Source organism: Myxocyprinus asiaticus, chromosome 17 (genome assembly GCF_019703515.2).
Source record: "Myxocyprinus asiaticus isolate MX2 ecotype Aquarium Trade chromosome 17, UBuf_Myxa_2, whole genome shotgun sequence".
Classification (NCBI taxonomy): domain Eukaryota; kingdom Metazoa; phylum Chordata; class Actinopteri; order Cypriniformes; family Catostomidae; genus Myxocyprinus; species Myxocyprinus asiaticus.
The window spans coordinates 22,390,486-22,417,565 of NC_059360.1; the positions used below are offsets into that span (position 1 = coordinate 22,390,486).

Here is a 27,080-nt window from a genome sequence, read left to right on the forward strand (position 1 = left end):
GGCACTAATAGAAACTTCATATAGCTTGTGCAAAGCTGGGTGGCAGCAGCAGAGACATTCAGAATGTAGTTACAGGAGAACTGCTATGAAGAAAAGGTTTTAAATGCTTCAGTTTTATTTTACAGAAATATGTAGTGAGTGACTGGATCAACAGACAAAACTTTGGCACATTACTCCTTATACACATTCAAAACTATTAAATATTAATCTGTAGGCAACCAGATGCAAATTTCTCACAAATTCTATATTTCTAAAACAATTGCATTGAATCAGTGTGGAATGAGAGTGCTGCAAGTATTGAAGAAACGCTACATGTATTGAATGTCATTGGAACAGAATGGCTGATGAAGAATTTGGATTTTTGCTGCCTATTCTGGACCATTGTTAGATTGCCTGTGCTGTGCTCATGCATGGATGGATTTTACATACAGGACATTAGCACCTACAAATCTACACTGAAAAAATGTAGTATAAACAGAGTTGATTGTCTTCCATGCACAATTAATACTAGAAGAATTGATCTAAAATAAAGGCACACACCATTTTGTTTTATCAATATCAAAAAATATATATAACAAATTAAGAAAAATCCTTCACAGAGGAATAGGTCATGAAAATCCTGAGCTTCAAAACAAAGCTTTTGTATAATAAAACAGTTTGTAACAAAGACATTTTGCTTAAATAACAATATTTTTATTTATTTTTATTTTTATTTTTTTTTAATATTAGGTGTCTGATTTGTCAAATGCACTAATGTGACCATAGCATTTTAGTATTCTAATTATTTCAGACAAACTTTAATTCTAATTAAAAATACAGTATTTCAAGTCAAGCGTAATAAAAGCTTAAGCATATTCTTTTATCCTCTACTGTTTTATATTTTATGATGAATTACTCATCAAACCAAAACTAGAGCTTTACTATGGTGCCACCAGAAGAACAGTCTTGTAAGTGTATTAGCTTTGCTAATTTCTCAGTCCCTTACTATATCCCCCCAAAAAGTGTAGCTAATATCATAGCATGAGGATATTTTCTCAGACAATCTCAGTACTTTAGAAACTTCAATAGTAGCGGTTCAGGCTGCGTGTGGCTGGTATGTCCGGCTGTCCGTTCATCCAGATCTCGCGTATGATTCGCTCCCGTTCCTCCAGCCGCTGCGCGCGCTCCAGCTCTTCGGCAGAAGTAAACACGTTACCGAGCGTCCGTTCAAAGCGCCGGTGGCGCCGTGCCGACAGGTCGGAGGTATTGTCCCAGTCCGAATCGCTGTCGCTGGTGTCGCTAGTGCTCTCCGCTGGTTTCCCTGTGTTCTTGTGCACTCTTTGCGTTTTGCAGTCGGTTCGACAGGAGATCTGTACCACTAGAGCGATGAGAGTGAGTACTAGTCCCAAACACACTCCACACACAAAATACAGTGCCGCCCGTTCCGGGTGATCTGCAGAAAAAGGCAAAAAGTTAGTAGTTTGCTTCATATTTAAAGAAACAACAACTTCCTGGTACTGAGGTTAGTAGGCCTTAAAGCACCATATTTGATTTTTGACGGGAATGAAAACGAGGCTGTGAGGGATAGACTCCAGGTATGCAAATGCTTGAACGCAGACGCTTTAAGATAAGCAAGGTTGATTTCATGAGTAGTTACATTCCAGAATGTGATAGATTGCAGTTTATATCTCAATGCAAGTACGAGTTGCATTCTCAGTGTTTCCTCAAAGTGCACTATAGCAGCGCATCTTATCACGTGGCTTGTTGAGCGCATTGCCACGGAGACATAGTGCGTGTGGAGGCTTCACGCCATCCACCGCGGCATCTGCGCTCAACTCACCATGCGCCCCACCGAGAACGAACCACATTATAGCGACCACGAGGAGGTTACCCCATGTGACTCTACCCTCCCTAGCAACCGGGCCAATTTGGTTGCTTAGGAGACCTGGCTGGAGTCACTCAGCACGCCCTGGGATTCGAACTAGCAAACTCCAGGGGTGGTAGCCAGTGTCATTTACCACTGAGCTACCCAGGCCCCAACTGACAGCTGTTTTGAATGAATGGAACTCTTTAAGGAAGCTGGTCTCCGAACAGTTTGAAAAGCACCTTATTTTCATCCTGCCTCCAAGGCAGCATTTTCCTGGTTTCGGACATGGATCTATAAAATACCGGTTTCGGACACAGTACCGGTTTCGTGGTCACGCCTAAAAAATCTATTGCCCTCTTGTGGTCTGAGGTTTGTAACCGCCAGAGCAACGCAAGAGCACACGCAATGTATGTACAACGAGACCGCGCATTGGCCATGCATTGGCCAAGCGCTCGCGTCTGCATTTGCGTACTTGCGTGAAGTATGTTTCAGCCTTAACTCTATCACCCCCTTAGGTACTGAGGTTTGTTACCACCACAGTAACGCAAAAACACACGTTAAGGATGTTCAACCGGATCGGGCATTGGCCAAGCACTCACACTTGTGTAAAGTATGTTAGAATTGCGGTCTGACACATTTTAGAAGGCAACAACGCAGAAAATCGAGCTTGCGTTGCTAGAAAAGTCTGCATTCACATTGCCTACTTGCAGAGCCTACTGTGGGGGTATTTACACTTGGTCACTTCATGCGTTTTTCATAAGACCAAGTGTAAATGCACTCCAAGACGGATTCGAGACGGATATAAATCTGAAGGTGATTTGAGACGCATTCCAGATGAAACTCTGTAAAGTTTAATTACATCTGGGTGTTCAAGCTGCATACACTCACTGATCACTGTATTAGGAACACCTGTACACCTACTTACAGTATTAAAGTGATTATCTAATCAGACAATCGTGTTGCAGCAGTGCAATGCATAAAATCATGCAGATACGGGTCAGGAGCTTCAGTAAATGTTCACATCCACCATCAGAATTGGGAAAAATGTGATCTCCGTGATTTAGACTGTGGCATGATTGTTGGTGCCAAACGGGCTGGTTTGAGTATTTCTGTAACTGCTGATATCCAGGGATTTTCACACACAACAGTCTCTAGAGTTTACTCCAAATGGTGCCAAAAACAAACATCCAGGGAGCGCCAGTTCTGCGGACAGAAACTCATTGATGAGAGAGGTCAACGGAGAATGGCCAAACTAGTTCAAGTTGATAGAAAGGCTAAGGCGCACACACACGCACACTGGGCAAAGTCACTTTGAATCAAATAATAAATCACATCTTTTAAATTTGCTGCTCTGCATTAGCTAAATCCCGGAAGTGAACTCTGTTTTATTTGCATATGGTCTGGGAATTGAAGATTGGATTGGTATCGATTTGGCAGAGACACATTTATGTGTCCAAATGTAACCAGAATGTGCTGTAAGGTGCATGAGAAGTGCGTGAGAAGTGCCCGACAAGACAGCCACATCTATGGCAAGTGCTACAGGAAGTGTGGGGTGAAATGTCTCCTGAGTATCTGGACAAACTGACAGCTAGAATGCCAAGGATCTGCAAATCTGTCATTGCTGCACATGGAGGATTTTTTGATGAGAACTCTTTGAAGAAGTTTAAGTTCTGTAAATTGTTTTCAAATTGTAATAGTCATTTGTAATGGGGGGGGGGGATATAGTATTAGGCTAGTATTGGGATAGTAGGGCAATAAGATAGTATGAAACAATTGTGGTGGTATAGTTAGAGTAGTTGTAGAAGAAAGATTTTACCTGCTATGAAGGAGTAAGCAGCCAGTGCATTGCTCACTAAAGCCATCTCCTCAGTACTGGCTAGCCTTTCATTGAAGAAAAGGTGTTACCATTTCATCCTCTGACGCTCTATGGATCACTTATTGGGTAATACTGAAAGAAAGTGAAAGAGAGAGAGAGACTGCAAGTCAGAACTCGTCTGAACCCACCTTATTTTTATTTATTTTTAAATCACCATAAGCAGGAGCACTGAACCATAGCTTATAATGATGCTGTTTGAAAGAGTGTAATTATATTGGGATTTCTCCCTGCATTTATTCTGTACCATAAGCTGATGTGCAGCATCAGCAGTGCAGAGAAAACTATTTTTTACAGACAAACTTAAACAGGCTGGAAAGACTTACTTACAACCACAGACATTATAACAGTCTAAAGTTTAATTTTAGCTCATTAAGCCGTCACACATGATCAAAAAAAGAGACACTCTGATCCACTGCATACATTTTTATTCACTGACAAGTTGATTGATGACAGCAGTTGAAAGAAAATCATAATAGAAATTATATGCTTTCATAATTATTTACCATCCTACCCTGACATTCTCTCTCCCCCTCGTAAAACCACTACTAGACACAGGGAAATTTTACCCATAAATTATTGCCAAATTGCCAGGACATATTAGCTTGTTTTGTCTTTCATCCCAAGAAGAGGAAATACATAAATTAAACAAAGGTGGTTCAAAGCAAACTGTAAACAAAATCAGTGTGGCAGCACGGTTGGAGCAAAAGTTTGTTACAAATCTTTTCTTTTTTTTTTTTTTTATAGAAGTTTGGGCTAAAGGTAGAGACAGCACCCAGAGCCATGCAGTCGTTCACGTGGGTGTAAAGGAATGCAGAGTCTCGGGTCCTCTCTTACTTAGAGAAAGACAAACTACTCTTTGAGCGTAAATGAGGAATTAGTCTGAATTACTGTTACCCAGTCCTCTTAAACTCATTCAACTGTTGAGTCTGTCCTTCTGTGAAATCTGATGAACATTTTCATTCACCCTCATTACTACCTTATAATTATGAATTTCTTCCAGGCCTGCACCATAATTTGGATGTTTAAACAGTATATCCAGGTGTAAATAGTAAACACATTATGCAAAGCCTAAATTCAAAGTGATCTCATAACTTTTTACAAAGTGCTAAGGTCTAAAAAGTAATGCTGTCTGTACTCCCTAGCAAACAAATACAGCAACGTTAATTACTGTAAATTAGTACTCAAATGCACCAGTCTGACATGAAATATTTGATATGTTTATAACAAAACACAATTTTATGGCAATTGTAGGACAGTGAATATTTCTCAGGGTATGTTTATTTTCTGCATAGCCACTTACCTTGAAGTCTTGGCTATAAAAAAAGTTTTTGAACATTCCTGTTCTTGCCCAGGAATAAAGATGTTGTATGTTGACCTCTTGTGACAATAGTGGGACATACTGTCACACACAATATGTGGTAAGTGTTCACTATTGAACTTGCCACGAAATCAGTTGCATACGTTTTATGAGAATATTGGGTGGTCCCCGGCATCACAACCATGCACCAAAACAAATTCTATGGCTCTCTTTAAATATATACCTCCATTAAAAGGTATAGTTCACCCAAAAATTAAAATTCTCTCATCATTTACTCACCCTCATGCCATCCCAGATGTGTATGACTTTCTTTCTTATTCTGAGCAAAAATAAATGTTTTTAGAAGAATATCTCAGCTCTGTTTGGTCCATTCTGTGCAAGTGAATGGTGACCAAAACTTTAAAGCTCCAAAAAACACATAAAGGCAGCATAAAAGTAATCCATACGATTTCAGTGGTTAAATCTATATCTATATATGATAGGTGTGTGTGAGAAACAGATCAATATTTAAGTCCTTTTTTACTATAAATCTCTTCTTTTGTTTTTGGCAATTCACATTCTTTGTGTATACTTACTGGGCAGGATGCAGGATTTATAGTAAAAAAGGACCTAAATATTGATCTGTTTCTCACCCTCACCTATCATATCGCTTCTGAAGACATGGATTTAACCACTGGAGTCTTAAGGATTACTTTTATGCTGCCTTCATATGCATTTTGGACCCACCATTCACTTGCATTGTATGGACCTACAGAGCTGAGATATTCTTCTACAAATCTTCATTTGTGTTCTGCAGATGAAAGAAAGTCATACACATCTGGGATGGCATGAGGCTGAGTAAATGATGAGAGAATTTTCTTTTTTGGGTGAACTAATCCTTTAAACACCCTATTACAGGCTTTTCAGCTCTGTTAAAAAAGTTTAATAATTATGAAGTACCAAACGATTTATTAAAATCACAAAAATGGAAAAGGTAACATACGAAAACATCAAAACATTGTTTTGGCCAACAAATACTATAATTAATAAACTGTATATTAGAGGGGGGCTTGGGTAGCTCAGTGGTAAAATACGCTGGCTACCACCCCTGGAGTTCGCTAGTTTGAATCCCAGGGTGTGCTGACTGACTCCAGCCAGGTCTCCTAAGCAACCAAATTTGGCCCGGTTGCAAGGGAGTGTAGAGTCACATGGGGTAAACTCCTCATGGTCACTATAATGTGGTTCGTTCTCGGTGGGGCGCGTGGTGAGTTGAGCGTGGTTGCCGCGGTGGATGGCATGAAGCCTCCACACGCGCCATGTCTGCATGGCAATGCGCTCAACAAGCCATGTGATAAGATGCACAGGTTGACAGTCTCAGACAAGAAGGCAACTGAGATTCGTCCTCCGCCACCCGGACTGAGGCGAATCACTACACGACCATAAGGACTTAAAAGCACATTGGGAATTGGGCATTCCAAAAATTGGGAGAAAAGGGGAAAAATCCAAATAAATAAATAAACTGGATAAATGTATGACATTTAAAGCATTTGTGGCAATCATGCCTGATAAAACTGTGACAACATGCCTGACCTGATTTTCATAAACAAGACGTTTGTCCTGAGAACTTTAAATACCTACTTTTATAATATTCTTGAACCTTGCCTTAATGTATGTCAGTATGGTGTGATTCTGTTATGTTTTTGTATATGCAATTATGTTTACTTGTTAACCCAAAACAAAAATATTCTATGTTTTTGCTAAAACAAAAATATTATGATAGTGAAAATTTACTTTGGGGGGTAGAATTCACAAAAAATATTCTAATTTAAGAGAAAACACACATTTGCGTAATTGGAATTTTGACTCCAAATCTTATCGTTACTAAGATATAGTCTTTGTGACAACTTCCCCCTGTGTGACAGCTAGCCCCGGTCTTCCCTATAACACAGGAAAGAACTATAAGTTTAAAGGTTTATATATCAGAGTCTTACCTGGATTGTGTGTTGGCACACAGTGGTCCATCTATGAAAACTCCAAGGTCACACTGAAGATAAAAAGGAGAACAAAGAAAGAGAGAGAAAAAAAAAAAAAAGAAAAAAAATGTAGAATTCCCTTTTGGTTTTTCAGGGCTGATGGTTAAAGAAAAACAACAAAAAATGAAGGGCTACTGTATGAGTCACGGTGATCCACATTATATAACAGAACTTCCCCCTCAGCGCTACGATAAGACCTTCAGTGGAAAGGTCTTTCCTCAACTGTGTTCATGTGTGTCAGAATTCATACATCACAAAGTATCACTATGAGTGCTTTTCCGGTACACACTCCTCCATACAACCACAGTGATTAGTCAGGACCAAAACCCTCCCTAACTAGACATAAAAACCAAAAATAATAACGTATGTTGAAGCTGTACGGACGCTTGGGACAGACCACTTATCCGACTACTTGAAAACCACAATGAATAAAAGAGCTTCAAAAAAAGTTTCTGCTTTCTGTATTATGGCATTTTGCAGAACGAAACTTGGTCATGTTGCTCATATCAAGATGTGATATAAAGGAGCAATATGTGAAAGTAACATGAAAACAAGATATGTATTCCACCACCGACCACCATCTTTGTGTATCTTACCATTTTAAAGGAAACCTCTTTTATGCAAGAACAGCTACATGTGGCAACCAGCTAAAAAGTGAGCATACTTTTCTAATTTTTCACATATAACAGTTCACATGTCCTATCTATTATACCTATATCTATTTTTCAATGGTTGGAAAACAGTGTAGGAGAAAATTGTTGTTCTTCTTGCGTTTTATATCTTGAAGTTGTTGTCCTTTTTATGTTTTCGGAAACTGTACTGGGCTGTTCCCAGGTCAAACACTCTTTTCCCACAGAAATCTCATGTGTCGTATCCGGTCAGTATATTTGAATAGTTCTAAATTGCTTGACTATTTTTACCTTCTTTTATTATCAGTGCATTATTAAGAAAGGCCTATAACTGCACCTTAAAACCTGAAAAGGATGATTAGATCAACTATGATCAAGCTTAATTAACTGAATTCATTGGTAAAGGCTTTATACTTCATATGGGACAAAACCTTATGAGTAAAAAAGACTAAACACTAAGATATAAAGTCTGAAAAGTAATTCAAAACCATAATGATGTAGGTCACGTCTACACTAATACATTTTCATTTGAAAATGCATTAATTTCACTACTTTTACTACTGCCTCTCATCCAAACTAGAATGGCATTTCGAAAACGCCCTCCACGCTGTGAAAATAACTCTTGTTGGTTAAACTTAAAGTGTTTGTGTTGCCTTACAATTTTAAGTTCTGTCAACTTAAGAGGGAAAGTTGTTTAAACAGAACGTAAAAGTGGACTTAAATCAATGTTAAATGAGCTTAATGTCTAAGTTAACTTGATTTTCTTAGTTCAATCAACTTATTTATTCTAATTCAATTCAAACTGAACATAGAATTTCAATTATATTATAATTTATTATAACTGATAAGGCTGGGAATCGATTCCAAGGCGTTGGGAGTCGAGAATCGATTCGAAACATTGGAATCGACTCCAGAGCTGGAGTCGATTCCTTTCCGGGAAACCGGTTGATATTTTCGGACTGTGTGTATTTCCTCAACCACTGAACTACTACACATTTTAGAAGCCTAACAGCACTAATACAATTTACAAAATGATTATAAAAGGACTGCATCTTAACGATCATCAATCTGACTCCGAGTCAAATCCGCTCCGTTTGTTCATCTGTATGAAGTAATCCCACAAGCCCTTCAACATACCTGCTTTCCAGACCTGGATAGTCTGCATTTTTTTTTCTTTGGATTACACTAATAATCAAGTAACATGTCAGATTGTGACAGTAAATTGGCACACAGTAATAACTTCCCTGATGTTACATCACAAGTGTTGTATGGCAGAGTTGAGTTAGCTTCCCAGTTCACATCAATAAATCTGTATGTTAAAGTTTAAATGATCATTGTGCTGCACTTAAAGTGAGAATCTTTTTATATTGTATAAACCAGTACAACAATGGATTTTTTAATAAAACTGATATGTATTGTTTGCACATTTTATTCAGTGTACAAAAGGTAGTGGACAATTACTGTACAGTCTAATATAAACCTCTTTCTAAACACCACTTATGAGTTCTTAACAGACAATTTCAATGGTGCTTTTAAGATTATTTTCAGTCGTTTTTGGAAATACAGGCGCATCTACTCAAAGTTCCCTCAGATTTATCTCATGGGATTGAAGCATCGTGCTATGGTATGTGCACAGGCCCTGATTTAATTTTAGAATGGACCTATTAATAGTAAATGTCATTCATGCTATTATAAACAGTGCAAAGAGCTGTTTATTATGAGATTTAACTTTGCCTCCCGTTTTTTTCGGAATCATAAAAGAATCTATTAAATGGGTCTGGAATTGACTCTTGGAATCAATTCTAACGATTCCAAAACCAGGAATCGGTGATCGATTCCCAAATTTCTGGAATCAAACAGCCCTAATTATTGATAACCATAGAAGTAGTTAGGCTATCCTATTGTCAGAGGTAAAATTAACTGCCATTTGATGGTAAATGGCCAGTTAATGATCATAGACCTACACCTGATTCCTATCTTATTAAGACTTAAGCTTATTAAGGACACTTTACACACAAATCCCAATGATGGTTACAATCATCAAACACAGAGTAAAAAGATGAGCTTTGAATTATTGCTATATGACAAATAACTGAAAGTGACTACAAACACAACAACCAACAGCATAGAAATAGCAGCAAACAGAGAGAGAAAAGAAGAAAGTAATACAGTAACACTGCAATTTGCGTAATTTATTCATGCCGCAGTGCATGCTGGGAATCCAAATTCATGAGCATGATGTGCATAGTTCTCTTGATGTATATTTTTTAATTTCAGCTGAATAGTTTTTATAAGTTCAAAAATCTATCACAAGTTCAGCAGACAAAAACTTGGATAATTGAGTTATCTCAACAAGATCAATCCAGGTTAGTTATTCTAACTCTGCATGATAACTAAAAGGCAGAATAATTTTTTACAGAGCATAACTGCATACTTTGAAAAACAATGCTGTGGGAAACTAAACGGATTAGTGTGGACATGGCTATTGTCATACAGGTTTGGAACAACATAAGGATGAATTATGACAACAACAAAAAAAAAAAAATCTTTTTTGGGTTAAACTATACATTTAACACAAAATGTGAGGTTTGAGAAAGTCTAACTGGTAATTGAAAAACTGATAGTGTCATAAAAAACAAACGTGAGATGAAAAACAGATGAGGTTTTTAAGGTTAAATGTAGTTGGTTATGGAATGCAAATGTTGTATGTATCGCCTGACAAGTAAAAGTGTTTTGATGTCACAAGACAGCATTGTATAAGGTTCATACTGAACTGATAATCTGCCATTTTACTCGTGATTTGTGTGAATAAAAGTAATTGTTTTCACAGCACCTAGTGATTTTTACTGGGAAACTGCCACGATACCATTTTGCAAAAATGTACTTGAAGTAACGTGATACTTCATAAATTACACTACTATTTTACGTGCATAAAATTGTCAAGAACTAGTTTTTCTCAAGGCAGCCTCGACTGTTCACCTTCATACATTGCAAATGCTTTGGCAGTGTTTTCATCTTAACAGTGCTGTCCTCCAAATGCAACCACCATTCTGTACCGCAATCAAGAGAGGAAAGCAGCAGCTCATTTTGGCAAGGCTTTATTAAAGCCAGCAGCTTGTAGTATTTCAGGGACCTGACCAACGGAGCCTGGATTTAATCAAACAAACCTGAGTTTCAAAGCTGGCACTAGCCAATACTCTTTCATTTGACTTCACAAATAGAATCTGGGCAAACAACTAACTCTAAAAATGATTTCTTTCCTTGTTGAGTAAGTTACGCAGCATGATTGTCCACCTATTTTGAATTACATATGATCCCAAATCCCAAACTTATTATAATTTGTAGGCTCTAATGATTATAACAGGAACTTGAGCACCTGCTTCTCAACTATAACCTGATATTTAAGTTGAGAATATAATGGGTGGACAACTGCTGTCAATAGTTTTCACAGCCAGCGTTAAAATGAGTCAATGTCAACTGGACTGGACTGGACCGCCCACAAGCATGCCCACCAGCCTGCAGCAGTAGAGCATTGTTGATCAAGCAGGTCACTTTTAGCTGGCATTTTCTTTTGCCATGGGATTGAATTCCTGAAGAACTAACAGACAGGTGGAGGCTAAACAGGTGCATTTTGCAAGTGCTTTTTAAAAGTCTTAACAGTAAATAAATGAGAGAAGAGAGAAAAACAAGCGTTAATAATAAGTAATAGTATGTGTTTGCTTGTGTTTTCAAGCCTTAATTGTAAAATACAGAAATAAGCCTCAAATGAGGCTGTGCGTTACAGTGGTTTTACAATGGGTAAAGAGTGTTCTTAAAATCCCCTTAACCATGATAAAACTGTGGCTTGTTTTACTGTATAAAATGGTGGCAAGTGCAATATAAATAAACAGTTACATTTATTATTAATACTGTTTGGAATAAACAATTGTTCCACCAAGTAATATACATTAGTTTATTATCCTAAATATAGGAGTTTGTGGTTCAAAAGCTGATCATCCTATCAGAATTTTGAGTCTGAAATAAAGAATGAAAATTGAGTTTAGTACAAGAACGTTTTGCGACCAGATTACCTGCTTATCCAAGTGCCTTTGTATGCTTATGTACTGGTAAAATAAATACATTTAGTTATAGGGTTTCATTGCCTACAAACATTTCTTACTATTGTCTTAATAAACAGAAACAGACCATTTAAACCTCTGCCCATATCTCATGGGGGGAAAACATTACATAAACTTCTCATTTTGTCAGACGAGTACAAGCCAAGACCATTTAAATCCCCTAAATATCAGCAAGAGGCGCAGATTGTGCTTGCCTTATGAGGTCGCCTTATAAAACTCAGACTCCGTCTTCTCACAAGGGTCTGTGTTTACTGTGAACTTAAAAGATCCAGCTGAGATATTATAGCACAGATGGAATTATTCAGACTTCATCAATGTTTTCATAGGAGAGGGAAAGAAGATTTGGCAAAAAAGATTATTAGGGGAGTTTCAAATTTCTATTTTTAGAGGAAACGTTTAAAAATAGAGGACTACACACAGTTTTCCAACAGCTGTTTCTGATCACAAGGAATGGCAATATGGAGCTCTGGCCAAAGGATATTCAAAGATAAAAAGAGATAGACTCATTACAACACAGAGATGAGTTTGTAAAAGACAGAATAGAAGATCTAATCTAACAAGTCCATCAAGTCATTTTGTCCTTAAAAGGACATCATGCAAGACAAATAGAGGCAATGCAATGTATTTTCAGCATACTCTACCATATTTTAACCATTTTGTCTTTGCTATATAATCAAGAGCCAAAGTAAAAACAGAGCAAAATGAGTGAGCGATCATTCGATCAGACATAAAGCAAACTGAATTCCCACCACTAATGACTGTTTTCTGTTTCATGCCATTTTTGTCCCAACCAGAGTTGGCTTAAACCACATAACCACAAAATCTCCTCACACCTCATAAAGAAAGATTACGAGAGACCACATCTGTGACTGATCAAAATGTCTATGTCTGATAACATATTTACTCTGCTTGATTATTCTATATACTTAATACAATGAGACTGCATGGTTTATTGGCTTAACTGAAATAAACATTTAATAGAAACACTAATTACAGAAGGTCATTGTAGAACTTTGTTCTTAGAATGAGAAGCTTTTTAAATTTTTGAGTTAATTAATTTCTGTTGTCAATGCATACTTACTACACAACTGTTGCAATTATATATTGTTCTTTTGTGATCTTTATTGATTACAATGAGTTTTTGTCCCTTTTTTAAAATAGCCAATAGCTTTTAGTGTATGTCACACCCATGAACCACGATTGGCTGCTTGCCAGGGGCTACATCTAGGATTTCAATCTTAGGGGGGCACAGACCCCAATGACACTACAAGATGTGCACAGTGAATGTATTCCACTCTTTTGCATAGATAGTGTTTTGTTTTTTAAACTGTTTACATCATTCAAGCTTGCCTGCTATTATTCAATCAGAATAATGTCTTTTTCTATAATAAACATTTACAAAGTTGTAAAAATAACTGAAACCGTTTGGAATAATGTACAGATTTTGCTGTTTTGGAAGGAAATTAATACTTCACCAAAGTGGCATTCAACTGATCACAAAGTATAGTCAGGACATTACTGATGTAAAAAACAGCACCATCACTATTTGAAAAAAGTCATTTTTGATCAAATCTAGACAGGCCCCATTTCCAGCAGCCATCACTCCAACACCTTATCCTTGAATAATCGTGCTAAATTGCTAATTTGGTACTAGAAAATCACTTGCCATTATATCAAACACAGCTGAAAGCTAGTTGGTTCATTAAATGAAGCTTAACATTGTCTTTGTGTTTGTTTTTGAGTTGCCACAGTATGCAATAGACTGGCATGTCTTAAGGTCAATATTAGGTCAAAAATGACAAAAAACAGCTTTCTCTAGAAACTCGTTAGTCAATTATTGTTTTGAGGAATGAAGGCTATACAATGCTTGAAATTGCCAAAAACAAACAAACAAAAAAAAAAAAAAAAAAACTGAAGATTTCATACAAAGGTGTACACTACAGTCTTCAAAGACAAAGGACAACTGGCTCTAACAAGGACAGAAAGAGATGTGGAAGACCAGATGTACAACTAAACAAGAGGATAAGTACATCAGAGTCTCTAGTTTGAGAAATAAATTCCTCACATGTCCTCAGCTGACAGCTTCATTGAATTCTACCCGCTCAACACCAGTTTCATGTACAACAGTAAAGAGAAGACTCAGGGGTGCAGGCCTTATGGGAATAATTGCAAAGAAAAAGCCACTTTTGAAACAGAAAAACAAAAAGAAAGGGTTAGAGTGGGCAAAGAAACACAGACATTGGACAACAGATAATTTGAAAAGAGAGTTATGGATCTTAACCCCATTGAGCTTTTGTGGGATCAGCTAGACTGTAAGGTGCGTGAGAAGTGCCCGACAAGACAGCCACATCTATAGCAAGTGCTACAGGAAGCATGGGGTGAAATGTCACCCGAGTATCTGGACAAACTGACAGCTAGAATGCCAAGGATCTGCAAAGCTGTCATTGCTGCACGTGGAGGACTTTTTTTTAAATTTATTTTATTTTTTTATGAGAACTCTTAGAAATAGTTTAACTTCATTTTTTTTCAAATTGTAATAGTAATTTTCACATTATTAATGCTACTTTGGCGAATAAAAGTATCAATTTCTTTTCATAAGAGCAAAATCTGTACATTATTCCAAACTTTTGGCCACCAGTGTATATTATTGTCTATTTAATGGCAACATGTTTAATTTGTCTTAATCATTCCTCTTTTTTGTTGTCCATTCATTGATAAAGCATCGAGTCATTCATGACCAAAACAAGTCTAATTATACTTTATAAAAATTTGTGTGTCTACAAAGAGAATTCAGTGTTTAAGCATCATAAGCATTTTCCTGACAAATGACAACAAAGCATAACCTATCTATAACATTGGGAACTGCTGTTCATGGCTCTACAAAATGACCGCAATATTATTTAAAAAATAAATATGTGCTTAAATGACATCCTTATGTCATTGTAATGTCATCAGTCACTTATAATTTACTTATAATAGATCCAGAAACTTTCTTTGTTAAATGAGATTACCGAACGAAACGAACAACTTGCCTCTTCCTCTTGTTCAGTCAGTCAACAGATCCTGATCCTCACTCGTTCACAAATGAGATGACTGATTCGTCCCGCTCAGACTCAAATGACAAACTGGTATAGTGAAGGGCATATTTGTTCAGAGGCTGAAGCCAATGATATGCTCATTCGCAGCCTGCACTCAAATTCTATTGGCTCGCGCTATAGTCAGTATTTACAGGCAAGAAAAGTCGCCAAAGCTGTCTTGTGGCAAACTAAAGCTCACAATGGGCAAACAAAGATTTGCATTCTGATTGCAGTGTCTCAGATTTTTAGGGGGGCTGAGATAAAATTTAGGGGGGCTAAAACCCCCCTAAATATGGTCTAGCAACACACACACACACACACACACACACACACACATATATATATATATATATATATATATATATATATATATATATATATATATTTTATTTATTTATTTATTTATTTTTTACTTTTATTGATGTTTGCTATTAGTTTAGAGGCAGGCAGTATTAGGGAGAGGGACATTTTCATTCTAGAGAGCATTTAATTGGACAAAAATTTGGCTACGCCTGTGAGTGCTAAATGTGTCCTCAATATTTTGTCCTCAATAGTCTATTTTCCTGGAAGAGCAACACTGTAAATTATAAATACATATACAGTATGTGTTAAAAGTTAATTCTGCCAACTTTCAGGAGTATACTAGCATAAATATTGCCTCAAAGCTAACAGACGTGGACCGAAAGCAATATAACTCTAATTTTGATTTCATGGGGTCTTAATCAAAACAGAATTTGAAAAATGGCAGAATCCATAACATTACAACTCTGTATCATGTCATATTCCATGTTAGGGCTTTAGATCATAAAAATAGCCATGATATATTACACTCTCATTTGCCTGCACCACACCGTTTCACCCTCATTATAATCACAAAACATGACTTTGGGCAGATTCATTTGCCAACCTTAATGCTACACTTCCTCTCTGCCTTGTGTTTTCCCTCTTTCTTTCCCCCCCCACTTTTTTTCCCCCTCTAATATTAGGTTTCAGAATGCAGGGCCAGCCTCGGCTCTCTCCGACTCAGCCTCTGTTAACTCAGTGAAGCAGAACAGTGGAGCTGGAGGAGCTAAATGTACTTAACCCCACACAGATGGAAAATTCAAACCTTTCTATACACTTACTGCCTTGACAATAAGAAAGATGGAACACAACTATTTTTTTTAATGTCACTATGACTGTTTCTTTTTAGAACTGTTTTTATAACACCACATTTTAACTATTTATTATCATGATGGGCTGCTGAAGGATCTTGCCCTTTTGGACTGACTTTGCACCAGTTTTCCTGACCCGATTCAAACCCCTAACCACCATAAGAGCCTTGGATGCTCAGGAGAGCCATGTTTAACATGCTGCTGAAAAGCAAGAAAAACATAATGTGTTCATTTAAAACTGGCTTCCTGGAAACAGAACCAAGCTTTTGGATTAAAGAGAATCACTAGTAGAATCACCTTTTTGTGCACTTTAGCTGAGGACTATATTTAACCCTCTGATGCATGGTGTCTACTGCAGTGTACAGATCTTTAAAAGCCATTTTTAACCATTCAGGGTGTGATGTTACATCCGAACCACCATGGGTGGGCTACCTTTGACCCTTTCTCATAATTCAATATGATTGTCTTCATATACGATTACATTTATGGTTAAAAAGGAAAAAGGGCATATTAAATTAATAATAAATTGTCTTTGGCTTGTTAATTAACACTAAATGCGTGGTGTCCACTACAGAGGACAGATGTGTTACTTTCTTGAAATACAAAAAAAAAAAAAAAAAATTATATATATATTGGGTTTAATTACAGGTATATTGTTGTTTTGAAGTAAAAAGAATTTGGGGTTGTGGGTAATTATTTGTGAAATTCACCACGTCCATATGGACATGAAATATGCACAGGAGAAGCTCAGGCAGAAACCTATACCCAGAGGCTATTTAGGCATATTAGACAGACATAGATCTCCAATATGACAGACTCTCAACTTGGAATTTCCATTAAATTGTCAGTAATTTACTGGAGGATTTCATCCAAAAGAACATCAAATGCTCAGTCAAGTGTTCAGTATCAGACAAGCCTACTGTATCCTCAGCAGTATTAAGCAGAGTTTAGGACAGATGTGATAAATAGAAATAGTTTAACTAAAGAAGAAAATGCAAGTGGTGCTTGTCCATGCAAAAATCACCACCGCTAAGGTACTTTTTACTGGCCCAAGTCAAAATTCCAGTAGATATGGCTCAGGTCCCTCCTTCAATACAAGTCTGAGATTTTTTTTCAACAATTGTATCAAGATCGAAAGTCTGAAAAAACTTCTCGCCAAGCCACACAATTTAAGGTACTTTATCATTCAACCCTAAATATGAGAAATGGATATAGTGATGCTTGCTGTTAAGACTATTATTATTGTACTATTGAATATTATTTATTGGACATTAATACTCAGAATTAATGAATACCTTATGAGGTTCATGCCATTCCACTGTCCTTCACACAAGTCCTGTTTCTGAGAACACAGCCCTGGCTTTACCACGTAAGCAAGCCAGAGGCCAGATTATGCTCTTACTGACAGATCATACATACACATCGATGCACACACAGTGAACACACATAGTAGAGAGAGAGAGAGAGCAGACCCCACTGGATAAACAAACAAACATTCAGCGAGGCATCTTGCCATCATAGCACACATGGTACACAGTGTGTTCTTTGATCAGGTAACTGAGAGGCCCATTTATTGACTCTGTTGAAGTACACTCAATAATTTAATTATTTTCCAACTTTATTTTTAATTTTATTTTACTTACAAGGTACCATATGTCACACATTAGAACATTTGGGACCTTGTTGGCTGCTCTGACACAAACAATGAACGACAAACAAAATATTGATTAACCTTTAGGAGCATCCCATCAGTCAAAAAAGCCACTTGTATGTAAATAGTAAAGAAATACATTGGGGTTCAGACATATGCAATGGAATCATGGACATCTGACCTTTTGTACAAGCATGATACAGATTTTTATTCCAGATCATGTTGCTTTTCACTGTGGACTCCTTTCAATGTGGACACTTTTGGACCCCTCTGTACATGATTAATGGACTGAAACAAAAGATTTTCCAGTGGAAATTGTTAGATGGCTACAACAGCTGAACTGTTGCTTACCCAGTTGATCTGCTATAGGCTACGTGCACTTGGCTGGCTTGACTTGAAATTAACCAATCCTATACTCCATACTTAAAGGCCAAAGGGTCAGCTCTTTTAACACCAGACTTGAACTGATCTTCAGATATTTCAGAATGAAAAAAACTTGCATGGCCAGTAAATAAGTATTAATGAATTTATAAAAGTATGCAAGCTCTAGCTTGACCATTAATCTAGATTGCAATCAGATTCAACATTTATGCTGAACTGTCCTGATATAAATACAATGCTGTAACTACGGTGCACAAAACAACCAAATTAGCAAAGCAAAAGAAGCTGAAAACACAACGTTAATAAGCCACAACACAACAAAATCAAGCCACAGCTCAACAAAATCAAGCCACAGCACAATGAAATTAAGCCACAACACAATTAAATTAGTCCACAACATAAGTCACAGGGGTTGCCAGTTTGCAAAGAGAATTCTCCTACGTGTTCTCGCCACTTCTCGGTCGTATGAATCTCATCGAGCAACATATTGGTGGTTCCAGTTACCCAAGCACAAAAAAAAAAAAAGAGGTGGTTCGGGAAGAATTGAATGCCATGCTCGATATGGGGGTAATAGAAGAATCACACAGTGACTGGTCCAGCCCAGTGGTTCTGGTTCCTAAGAGCGACGGGTCGGTCCAGTTCTGTGTGGATTTCTGAAAAGTCAACGAGTTGTCTAAATTCGACGCATATCCAATGCCCCGCATTGACGAACTGCTCGATCGGTTAGGCGCGACTCGCTTTTATTCTACACTGTATTTGACAAAGGGATATTCCCTTAACTCCCATGTACTGTCAAAAAACTACAAAACTACAATGTCTTGAGGTCGCTGAGATGGGTGGGACTCGCGGCGAACCCTAAGAAATGTGCAATTGGACTGGTGGAAATATGGTATCTGGGCTTCCACTTTGGTCATGGCCATCCCCAAATTGATAAGACCGTAGCAATTGCAGTCTGCCTGAGACCAAAGACCAAAAAGGAGGAGAGACAGTTTTTGGGGCTGGCTGGCTATTATAAAAGTTTTGTGCCTAATTATTTCACCGTCACCAGCCCCCTGACTGATCTCACTAAAAAGGGGGCACCAGACCCGTTCCAGTGGACGGAGCCGTGTCAACAGGCTTTTACGGAAGTAAAAGCTGCACTGTGTGTTGGACCATTGTTACATGCTCCTGACTTCTCTCTCCCTTTTATTTTACAGACAGACGCATTGGATAGAGGGTTGGGGGCCGTGTTGCCTCAGAGGGTGGATGGGGAGGAACGCCCCGTGCTGTACATAAGTTGCAAGCTCTCTGTGAGGGAGACTCGTTACAGCATTATTGAGAAAGAATGCTTGCCGATCAAATGGCCGGTCCTCACCCTCCAATACTATTTGCTGGGACGGGCCTTCACCCTCTGTTCGACCACGGCCCGCTCCAGTGGCTCCACCGCATGAAGGATACCAATGCACGAATCACCCGTTGGTATCTGGCTCTCCAGCCTTTCAAGTTCGAGGTGGTCCACAGGCCGGGTGCACAGATGGCTGTTGTGGATTTCCTCTCCAGAAATGGGGGGAGTAGGTGACAGGCTACCCGGCCTGAGTCGGGTGGTGGGTGTATGTGGAAGCGGGGGCGTGGCCAAATGCTGGTTTGTGAATGGAGAGCGAGGCCGGGAGGAATGAATGGTGACGACTCGCACCTGTGTGTAATTTCCCTAACAGCTGTTCTGTGTTTCAGTGAGTGGCGTTGGGGAGATAAAGGGGAGATGAGAAGCCCAGAAGAGGAGAGAGAGCCGTGCTTCACGCTGTGTGTGTTTTGAGTGTGTGATGTTAAAGAGTGTTCCGCTGAAAAGCGTGGATTTTGTTTTGTTGAATAAAGACTGTATTATTTGGGACTGAGAACGCCATCTCCCGCTTCCTCTATTCCTGACTGACTGGGGAAGATTTACAGCCACAACACAACAATATTAAGCCACAACACAACAAACTTAAGCTGCAACACAACAGAAAAAGCCACAGCACAATGAAAAATACACCACAACATAACAAAATTAAGCCACACCACAATTAAATTGAGCCACAACACAACGGAAAAGCCAGACCACAATGGAAATAAGCCACAAAACAACAAAATTAAGCCACAACACAACGGAAAACCCAGAGCACAACGGAAATAAGCCACAACACAATGCAATCAAGCCACAACACAATAACATTTTCAGAAAAAAAATATTGCGAAAAATGCCGTACTTATTTGTCCTGAAGTGCTCTGGACAAAGCATACATAGTTGGATTTTTACCAGTTTCTTATGTTTTTAAGTATAATTGCATATAAATTCATTAACATGTCCAAAGGTATCAAATCAATTTATATTCAAATAGATATTTCTAGCATACACGGAGTCTCTTCTGTTTAGATTTTCACGCTGGAAGCCAATTACACGTTGACTGGGGATCTTGTGAATGACTTGCAGTGGGATGAGCAGCCTTATGAGTCAGACTGCCACACAAATTAAAATACTGTGTTTAAAAAAACTTTATTTTCTATTAATTTTGTTGTGTTGCAACTTAATTTCGCTGTGTTGTGAAATAATTTAGTTGTGTTGTGGCTTAATATAGTTGTGCTGTGGTTTTATTTTGATGTGTTGTGGCTTCATTTTGTTGTGTTGTGGCTTATTTCCTCTGTTTATTCAGCTTTTATATTTTATTTATTTTAGTGTTGTACACCCCTGGCCCACTGTACCTGTACCCATCAATCAATCATAGTGTCTGGCTGCAACAGAACTCAGTTAAAAACATTTTTGGGTCCTATGTGCTTCATGTAACAAATGTTACATTTACTGTCTTAAAATGTGCATATCATGTATATATTTCTCAAAAGAAGCACATATCTACACAGTTATTGTAACAGAGTAAATATCTATTTTTTTTAAATGGCAATAGTTTCATATCAACCAGTCACTGGAATAGCATGCTTCTTTAAATGACATAAGCCCCAAAAAAAGAACCAACAATTGCCCATTGTTTCAGTTTGTTTCCTTGCAATTTTGTTTTTAACCATAGCCACTTGTTCTCTTTTTTAATTGCGTAGCTGCAGCCCCTTGGCAGCACTTGTGCATGAAAACTTGTCATAGGCTGGCAGTAGTGCTACACAAAAGACATCTCATGCAACACATAGGCAAATCCTTGAGTTTTAGAGCAAATAGATTTTAATGGGAAAGAGGAAAGGGGCCATATGCTCCTTGCCAGGGTCCTGTGCAATTTTGAGCCTGATTCATACTGACAGAGGCCTTTTTCCCACTTTGTGGTATTACATTATAAGGTTGCTTAGTGACTTGAGCCTGCCAAGCCAGCGGGGAAAAGATTAAATAAAGTTCAGAGCACAACTGAAAAAGAAAGAAAACATGAAACACAAAGCAAAATGAACAACTATAAAAACATAGCTCCTTACAAGATTTCAGTTACAATTTGAAATTATGTAAGAGAGATTAAATATTACTCATTGCAACATCAACTGCTTTTCAACAATATGGGAGTGCGCTAATCAGCAATGTAAACAAGATCACTTGAAATCTCTCCAAATCATCAAAATGTTTGGTCAAATCTGACACTGTGTCCTAACTAAATGCCATGTGATAAGATTCCAGTTAGAAGCAATTTGTCTGTCCACACTTAATGTGAAACTGCTGCGCAACGCAGTGGACAAATGAGAGTTCACAGTGGCCGGGGCTGCCCAGAACAATGCTGCGTGATATCAAACAATCAACAAAAGTTCTGTTTTTTTACATGTTCTAATTTAAGGCCTAATTTAATAAATACTGTACTCAAGTATGTAAACGCAGACACTTCCAGCTACACAAGCCAACTCGATATCACGAGAATTCATCTCAATAGTACGAGGTGGCAAATTCGTACCGCAATTCCATTTGCACGAAATCATATGAGTTATACCCCCACCAAAGAGAGGAGCTTCCCTCATTTCCTTGTAGTTCATGATGTGGCGTTTGTTCTGTGTTAATCAAAAATGTGTTTATGTAACTTTAAATGCTAACCAAATCCCCATCCCTAAACCTAACCATGTAGTGTAAGACCTTGCCCTACCCAGAGCGTAAACATAGCCATGATAATAATGTTAAAAGCCCTGATGTGTAATAGGGAAGAATGTGACACTTCTGGGCTTGTAACGCATGTTTGTGAAGTGTAGCCCTAGGTAATTGGTTGATGTATAAGTCGTACGTTTTTGTACATCAATACGCCTTCTCATGGTATTGTGATGAATTCTTATGAGACTATGTTGACACAAGCTCGAATTCGTCCATTGTTGCATTCCAAAATGTGTCAGACCGCAATTCATAACGCAAATATGCGTTACATTGTCAACGTAGCCACTAAGGGGCACTATAGGAAGTATTAATGTGCTTGTCCACTTCTATGGTGTTTTCTTTATCAATTCAACTACTGTAATGAGGAGCAACTGTTTGAAGTGAATGCTGATGAACAAGTAAGTTAAAGTAAATATACTGTATTTATAGCAACTTAGCCGAATTATGACACATCCACTTTATTGGCACAGACTTTTGGAGGTAACTCTAATGCCTCCTTGAGGAAAGAGGTCTGTTATCACCACGGTAAAACAAGAATGCACATCAAGCATGTCCAACAGTACCGAGTGCTGGCAATGTGTTGGCCAAGCGCTCGCATCTGCGTATGCATACTTGCATAAATTATGTTTTTGGCCTCATGCTCACAATCAGTTACAAGACAATCAGTTGAGAGAACCAATTATGTTTGGCATTGAGATCAATCCTGGCATTAAATGTTTGAAATGTGTGCAAGCACAAAATAGATTTGAGAATATTCAAAATTTCAGTGCATAATTTCAGTAGATTCCTCACAAAAAGCAATTGTATGGCTTCAGAAGACTTGGACTAAAGCACATTTGTAGTATGGACTACATTTAATGGTACTTTTTTGTGCTTTTTGGAGCTTGACAGCCCCTGGTCACAATATGCTTTAATTTTATGGAAAAGCACAGCATCAATATTCTGCCAAACATCTCTTTTGATTTCCACAGAAGAAAGTTTAAAGTGTTGTGCTTGATGTGTCATAAGGGTGAGTAAATGATGACCGGATTTTCATTTTTGGATGACCAGTGGCTTCCATGTGAAACAGTCTTTCTTTCAATTCAACATTCAGTATCCAGTAGATGTGACCACCCCACTTACTTGGTCAACTCACTCAGACCTGTGTGAATCCTGTGTGTCTCTTGCAAGTCCTGAGGCAGCTTGTCCCAATGAACAATGCCTCAGTGTGTTTTCAGGCCCATTGGCCCCACCGTTACTGCCTTCCAAGCTCTAGGAATGGGAACCAGGACGAGAGCTGACACAAAGCAGCTAGAGTGGCAGGAAGTTCTGCCAACATCTGGTCCTTCTATTAGAGACCCTCGAGAACCAATGCAGGCGACAGCAGGACACAAAAATTGACAATAGTTCTGTTATAATTGTTTCAAGTCAACTCAACACTCAAACCATTTGCTTAGGTAGCCATTAGGTAATCTTTCAATAATGGTCTACACATCAGAACATTGAGGTCTTTGTGTATTTGAGCATGAATGTGGCATGTATAAAAATAGAGAAATTACTTGGTCACTTCCTCTCCACTGACTCTGGTTGCAATAAGGGGGAAATAAAGGCCAACACAGAATCTCCTGTTATCAGCAGAAACCCGTGATGCCTTCAGATAAGAAGATAATGCTAAACAACCTGATGGAGGTATGTGTGTCAGTGTCTGCATTTGTGTGTGTGATTGCATGTATATGGCCCTCTTGCCTCAGTGTTAAAGGGATAGTTCACCCAAAATTTTAATCTTTGAAGAATCAGTTTAAATCACATTAATTAAACTGTGATTAATTTATTTTTTTTGGTGTTTTATCATGTTTGGAACACAACAGCCATGTGAACTGTTGTTGTATGGAAAAAAAAGAAGATTCTTTAAAATGTCTGATGTTTTCCTCCATAGAAGAAACTCAGTCATATGCGTTTGGAGTGACATAAAAGCGAGTAAATAATGGCCTCAAATTTTACAACAAATCCCCACAAGGAACACCATTACAAACTAGAATTTCTAAAGTGTCAAAAGTGTCCCCAAACACCCATAAAGAGCAGTGAGGTTTGTTGCAGTCCTCAGTGGGTGTCTGGTTGTGTTTGAGGGATGATGTTGACCCTGGTTGGCCCTCCGGAGCAGGGAAAGACATCAATCTAATCTGAAGTGTTAAATGAAAACCCACTAGCATTCTGTTGTTCAAACACATTTCAGCACCTCAGAGAGTCATTCAGCAGCTTTTATTTAACACAGAGAGTGAAAGGTGTTTCCTTTCAACTTCACTCTTACAATATCCCCAACCTGAATACAGCTGTTGATCTGTACAATTTATACCTTGGAGTGTGACTAAGGATAATAGAATCTGGTCCAAAATCAGTACAATGCAACACTTCTACCATATTAAACTTCTCAAAAGGCCATTGTGATAGCAGACTCAAACTTGATAGAAGAACTACATAACTGAATTTAAAGCAATTCAAAAGAAAAATCTATATACACTAAAATAGAGTTCATACAAATTATTTGAAAGGTTATATTTGAGTTGACCTAAAATATGTAGAGAAGTTGACATCCTGTGGTGGGACATGCTACACTCAAACCATTTTTTGCTAATTATTTTATAATTATGCTTGCAGTCTCATTATTTGAAAGACTACATGGAATAGTTGTACTCACACCACAGGAACATGTAAAAAACAAGATAAAGGCAAAAACAAAATCTCAAAAGAAATGGTGCCCAGTTACAGGACCAGAGATATACAGTACACTTTACGTTCATGTAAATTGTAACCTAAAACTTAAGCCAAAAGAATTCTATGGACATGCATCCCATTTCCCCAACAGAACCATCTGTAGTCAGGTCAGTGGCATGCCATGCAATTACGTCTTCATTAAATGATGCTAACAAACTCTAAAGCACAGATGCAAGCCCAACCAACCTTTTCTGCTGACATTAAATTCATAGCTATAGCAGTCAATATTTAAAGAACAAAATAATTACCAATAAGAAAATATGCAACAGACCATAGACAGGGGAAAGGCAGTCAAACGCATTGCAAGAAGGAAAAGACATGAAATGCATAGGAGTACTTGCCAGACAATTTATGATCTCACCAAATATTCATGAACATTCACGGAGCACTTTATTAGTAACACTAAGATCCTAATAAAGTGCCAGATGTGGTCTTCTGCTTTTGTAACCCACCTGCCTCAAGGTTCGACGTGTTGTGCATTCTGAGACGTTATTCTGCTCATTACAATTGTACAGAGTGGTTATCTGAGTTACCGTAGCCAATTTGTCAGCTTGAACCAGTTTGGCCATTCTTCATTGACCGCTCTCATCTACAAGGTGTTTCCTTCCGCAGAACTGCCACTCACTGGATGTTTTTGGCACCATTCGGAGTAAACTCTAGAGACTGTTGTGTGTGAAAATTCCAGGAGATCAGCAGTTACAGAAATACTCAAACCAGCCCATCTGGCACCAACAATCATGTCACAGTTGAAATCACTGAGATCACATTTTTTCCCCTCTGATTCTGATGGTTGATGTGAACATTAACTGAAGCTCCTGACCCATATCTGCATGATTTTATACATTGCACTACTGCCACACGATTGGCTGATTAGATAATCGCATGAATAAGTAGGTGTACAGGTGTTCCTAATAAAGTGCTCAGTGAGTGTATATGGGTAGTTGACATGAAAACTGTTTTAGACAGAATTTTGCGAATTATTTTGCAACCATAATTAATTATAATTTTGTATTAATATTATGCATACAGATTTTCTGAACTCATTAACACAATGAATATTTGTACTTTTAAAATTAAACTGTCACACCGCAGGAGCATTTAAAATGAACTAGTGAAAACAATAAAGCTGATTCAAATTTTAATAATGGTGACTAGTTTCAGGACCTAAGATATACACTTTCCCTCATTTATTAATGTACATTTTAACGTAAATTCTTGATGTTGAAAAAAAAAAGTCCCTGGACATATTATACATAAACTACCCAAATATTCTTACAATTACACACAACACAATTGACTCTGAAAAGCAAATGTTTTCATTCAAATAAGAACATAAAAGCAACAGGGCAGTAAAGCATCTAGACAGCAGCCCATAATACACCTTATATTGATTGAAATATGATGATACAGGTGCCAGGTATCATTTAATGTGTAATTATGTAAGGTTTAATATGTAAGTAAGCTTTCTTAGAGTCTATAAGTTAAGCCAGAACCACAAAGACAACAAAACCATCCCTTACAAATTTGGTACCCCCCCCCACACACACAATTAAGAAGCCACTGAAACTCACCCAGTATTCTTTCGTTTCTCTTGCCCATGCACACATCTGAGCTGAAGAAGTTAAAACCGTGGCTCACTTCTGTATTCCTCTGTGCACAATGAGCTATTTGATACCATAGAAGCCCCAAAGAACTTAAAAAAGGAAAAATGGAAAGCGATCTCTTCTCCTCAAGAGTCTATCTAGAAAGGTACTCAGAAAAGTAGTTTGAAACAAAAGGTAATCATAACACTGTGTGCAGACGAAGTCTGGAGCTGTGCTTCTCTTTATAACCCATGTCAGGAGGACGTTGAGCCCCGGCAGCAGGAATGTGACATGGAGAAGGCAGAAGTGTTCACCACATTGACGGACACAGCCGAGTCAGAATGGACCTCCAGAGAGCAGCGAGTATAAAAGAAAGGGAAAGAGGGAGGTCTGAGAGAGAGAGAGAGAGAGAGAGAGAGAGAGAGAGAGAGAGATGGGGGGGGGGGGGGTGTTTGGAAAAGAAGGAGAAGGAGGGGTATTGGTTGGACGATTGGTAGAGAACTCGACATGACATGGGAATTTCATTCAGCCTGGACTTGGAATTTGCCTCTTAAATTTTGTTGGGAATTCTGCCCCAAGGTTCTATGAAAAAATTTATTTTTGTACACT

General features: G+C 38.1%; 1 protein-coding gene across 2 annotated transcripts; it reads right to left on the reverse strand.

Moving 5' to 3' along the window:
* Positions 1–92: 92 nt before the first annotated feature.
* Positions 93–26,808, reverse strand: LOC127455615 (protein eva-1 homolog A). Of its 2 annotated transcripts, XM_051723663.1 has the most exons (4): positions 26,460–26,808; positions 7,011–7,063; positions 3,663–3,794; positions 93–1,432 (listed from the first exon to the last, which is right to left on the reverse strand). In XM_051723663.1, the coding sequence occupies exons 3-4, from the start codon at positions 3,706–3,708 to the stop codon at positions 1,062–1,064; spliced, it is 417 nt and encodes a 138-aa protein (XP_051579623.1). In that variant the 5' UTR covers positions 3,709–3,794; positions 7,011–7,063; positions 26,460–26,808; the 3' UTR covers positions 93–1,061. The 2 variants fall into 2 exon arrangements, with proteins under 2 accessions (XP_051579623.1, XP_051579622.1); XM_051723662.1 differs by lacking the exon at positions 7,011–7,063.
* Positions 26,809–27,080: the final 272 nt, after the last annotated feature.